The sequence below is a fragment of the Triticum urartu genome, chromosome 6, assembly GCF_003073215.2.
Source record: "Triticum urartu cultivar G1812 chromosome 6, Tu2.1, whole genome shotgun sequence".
Lineage (NCBI taxonomy): Eukaryota > Viridiplantae > Streptophyta > Magnoliopsida > Poales > Poaceae > Triticum > Triticum urartu.
In genome coordinates, this window is record NC_053027.1 from 289949482 (window position 1) to 289953309 (window position 3828).

At 48.0% G+C, this 3828-nt stretch overlaps 1 protein-coding gene across 3 annotated transcripts; it reads left to right on the plus strand.

Moving 5' to 3' along the window:
- The first annotated feature begins 660 nt into the window (after positions 1-660).
- LOC125517220 lies at positions 661-3301 on the plus strand. Of its 3 annotated transcripts, none has more exons than XM_048682399.1 (4): positions 662-823; positions 1211-1285; positions 2167-2311; positions 3146-3301. In XM_048682399.1, the coding sequence occupies exons 1-4, from the start codon at positions 726-728 to the stop codon at positions 3200-3202; spliced, it is 375 nt and encodes a 124-aa protein (XP_048538356.1). In that variant the 5' UTR covers positions 662-725; the 3' UTR covers positions 3203-3301. The 3 variants fall into 3 exon arrangements, 2 of the variants coding, with proteins under 2 accessions (XP_048538357.1, XP_048538356.1); XR_007287484.1 differs by lacking the exon at positions 662-823 and adding an exon at positions 869-1106 and having other exon boundaries at positions 1207-1285; positions 3146-3299; XM_048682400.1 differs by lacking the exon at positions 1211-1285 and having other exon boundaries at positions 661-823.
- Positions 3302-3828: the final 527 nt, after the last annotated feature.

The window sequence follows — 3828 nt, forward strand, 5'->3', positions numbered from 1 at the left end:
CTTGCGGACGACAAAGAAGGTCTTTGCCATCAGCTACCAAACAACAGACGGCAAAGAACTGGCAGACGGCAAAGAAGGTCTTCGCCATCTGTCATTTCTTTGCCGTCTGCTGGCAAATGGCAAAGAATCTTTGCCATCTGTCAGCGGACGGCAAAGAGGTGCCACCGGATGCCAATATACTGCAACGGTCCAACCCCACTCTTTGCCATCTGCTGGCGGACGGCAAAGATTCTTTGCCATCTGTTGGCGGACGGCAAAGAGGGGGCTATTTTTTTTGCCGGTAAAAAAAAACGTTGCCCCACCTCCTCTATATCTATCCCCTCTCTCTCCGCCCCTATCTCTCTGCCCCACCCCTCTCTCTCCCGCTCATCTCTCCCTCTCCCTCCCATGAGAAGCAACACTGGCCGATTCCGGCGAGCTCCGGCGGGATTCGACGACGCCCGCCCCACAGCCGAGAGCCTCTCGACCCCGCGCCACTGCGCCACCTCGCCTCCGCCCGCCGGTGCGTGCTGCCACCTCAACGGACCCCAGGAGCCCCGCCACCTCGCGCTGCCGCCTGCGCCGCGTCGCACGCCGCCACCTCCCCACAAGCTCGCCGCCCCGCCGATGAAGCCTCGTCGCCGGTCGCCCCGACCTCGAGATCCGCCGCCACCATGGGAGCCGAGCACCGAGATCCTCTGCGCCCCGCCCGCCATGGGTGATCTGAGGCCGGCCGGGAGGCGGGGATGGGGCCCCGGTGGGCCCCGGGGATCTGCGCAGTGGCGCTGCTCTGGCTCGCCGCGGCCGCAGCCGAAGATCCCGATCCCGACGAGCTCGAGCGCGCGTGAGTCCCGCTCCTCCGCCCTGTTTTTTCCGTGCCTGCTCGCTTGCTCTGTCTGTGGCTCAGTACTGTCGATTGCATTGCCTGTGCTCCGCGGTTCCTGCAATGCTAATTCTGTTTGCAGTCTCGTTGTTCTTCAGTCCCCACCGTGTCTTGTATTTGGACGAGCTCATGCTAATATGTGGTGGTACACTACCTGGGCAAGGTCATTTTGATACTGATACTTGTGGGCAGCAGAGGGTTCAAAGCCTGACCATCTCATGGATCCGCTGATAATATCCCGGAAGTAAATATTGTTGCTTGCTTCATCTCTACTATTTTCTGTAACTGCTTAGTGTTAAGCTCATGATCAACCTGATTACTTATGCGGCAACCTTCTTACGTAGGTAGCGCGACAACAATTCTTCTTCCTCAAAGCATATATTTTCTCCAAGCGATCAACAAAGTGTTTGGTCCATTTGGAAGGTACACAAGTTTCAGATGTTTCTGTATATTGTGAGACAGAGGGAGTAGTTGTCAGATCTTCTTTTCGTTCCGTACTTGTTGAGGCTGTCATAATTTTCTTGGAAACTTGTAGGGCAGGGTCGGATGGGCGCGCATGGCAGAGGTCGGGTGCGGGGCATCGCCGTCTCCGTCGATGACGCTGTTTGGGATCACCGCGTGCTTCAATGCCATGTCGTCGGCCGTCTCGAAGGCCGCCGCCACCAACGCTGTGTCGGGCGTCGTCCACGCGGTGCCGCGGACCGAGCCTGTTGTGTCCGCCGAGTGGCTGCACACCAACCTCAGGGACCCCAATGTGAAAGTATAGCACTTGCTGTTCTGCTGCGCCCGCCCTCTGAAATCTCAATGTCAGTTGCACAATTGGTATAGTCTAGATTTAAGACAGGGTACTCATATGGCTGGGGTTCTGCTGCCGTGGCAATTTGGTCAGCGCTACTACAAGTGATAAATCTGTTTGCTTAACTAGTGATGCTAGCTAGTACGTGAATTGGTATTTTAGCTGAAAGAGGATTTTGGTGGGCTTTGTTTTAGCACCAGCAGTAATCTCAAGTTTCTTAAAAACAAATGAAGTGCATGTATTACAGTATGTGATGTAGGTAAACGCTCCTCGGATAAACCTATTTCCAAAAAGAAAATCTTGCTACTGAAATAATGCTACATTTTGGAGGCCTTTTCTTTCTAGACATTATTGGCATAGTCTCGGGCTCTCATCACTATGAATAATAGAACACATACTACTAGGAGGAATCACATTTAACTATGCTATTCATAGGGTAGTTTTCTTGCTGTTAAACATGTCCACCGGCATACATTGTATCTTATTGTGCTCTTACTTTTTTGTCTAGGTACTTGATGCCTCTTGGTCAGAAGATGATGGCGAGTTCCTCATTCCAATTGAGTTTATATTGTGTAGGTTTCTTCGTCATGATCTGGATTGCCGCAGTCATGTTCAAGTCCAATGATATCTTGCGCAAGCAGACCGCTCTCAAGGTTGGTTCTTCATAATAACATGTCTATCAATGTGCTTCTTCTGCTTCTAGAGGTTAATTAATTGTTCTGCCAAGCAGACTGCTCTCAAGGGCTTGTGCTTATCTTGTGTATCAACGTTCTTGTTCTGCTTCTAGCACTGGGTCTGTCCCTTCTATTGAGGAAACCGGCTGGCAGACTGTTGCCGTCACTAAATCCCTAACCTTGGGGCCCGTGTTAACTCCATTTGATTGTCAAATTGCTTAGATAACTCAATTTGATTGTCCTCATAGTGTTCTAACATGTTTAGAAGAGTTGGAAACACTATAAATGTTTTGGTACGGATATGTGCTCTAGAATAGTGATTCTGGCATGCTATATTTTTCATTACGGTGAATGGTATTCTCTTTTCCCACACAACATGATTTCCCCTTTTGGGGCCTCTCCACTTCAAATTATTCCATATGATTGTAAAAAGCGGCCTTGAAAAACTCCTATGGTTTTCTATGATGCACTCAAACATCCTGTCGAACATATAGTATCAAGAGATGGCATGACATTGCAACCCAGTGATTTCCCTATTTATGAGTTTTTAGGTCCTGTGAACCAATTAGGCCCTTGGTCATTTCTTGAACTCAATCAGTAACTCATTTGTGGAAGAAACTTGACAATGTGTGTACCTATGTGTTCTGTTCTGTTTTGAAGTGGATAACATTGCCCCGTGTTTCACTTGGAAATAACTTATGTTTGTTGAATAATAGGAATTTATGCACCATTTATATCTGTTCATAACTCTTAAACTAGCACTGCTCTCCTTAAAATTTCTAATCAGGCTGACTGTTGTTTTGTGCTCCACAGATACAACGGTCCGGCAAGCTGCTATGGTGGTCAAGTGTGTGCTGCCTAGGAAAATAGATATTTAGTTTTAGGTCATTTCTTGTAATTTCAGATATGGAGTGCTTGTCTTTAGTTTTTGTTTTTTACTTTGTGAAATTTGCTACCTATGGATGAAACTGTGTAATATTGATGAAACTATGTATATGTGTGTGTGTTTGATTTTCTATGAAAATGAATGGATATAAGAAGAAACAGAATTAATGCCAATTTGGTCTCTGTGCCATCTGCCAGCAGATGGCAAAGAGGCTGCAGTCTTTGTCGTCTGCCAGCAGATGGCAAAGAGCCATGCCCTTTGCCGTTTGCCAGCAGATGGCAAAGAGCCATGCCCTTTGCTGTCAGCCGCTGATGGCAAAGGCCGCTTTGCCGTCCGCTTCAGAAAGCAGACGGCAAAGTAGCTCTTTACCGACCCTTTCTTTGCCGTCTACTTTTGCCGTCCGTGGCGGACGGCAAAGACCTTTGCCGTCCGCCATTCATGCCTTTGACGTCCACCGTGGCGGACGGCAAAGTAGCTGATTCCTGTAGTGAATGACCAACTCTTAACAAATTTTATTCATCATACTCTTTATATGTGAAGTCATCACTCTCCATAAGATTATTATATAATCTTTTTATTTCTTTAATTTTTTCTCAAGATCATAGCAAGA

Coding starts and splice junctions, on each gene's coding strand:
- LOC125517220 (XM_048682399.1), top strand. CDS start 726: ATGGGGCCCCGGTGGGCCCCGGGGATCTGCGCAGTGGCGCTGCTCTGG. Junction 824..1,210: donor CCCGACGAGCTCGAGCGCGC/GTGAGTCCCGCT, acceptor TTACGTAGGTAG/CGCGACAACAATTCTTCTTC. Junction 1,286..2,166: donor GTGTTTGGTCCATTTGGAAG/GTACACAAGTTT, acceptor TTTTTTGTCTAG/GTACTTGATGCCTCTTGGTC.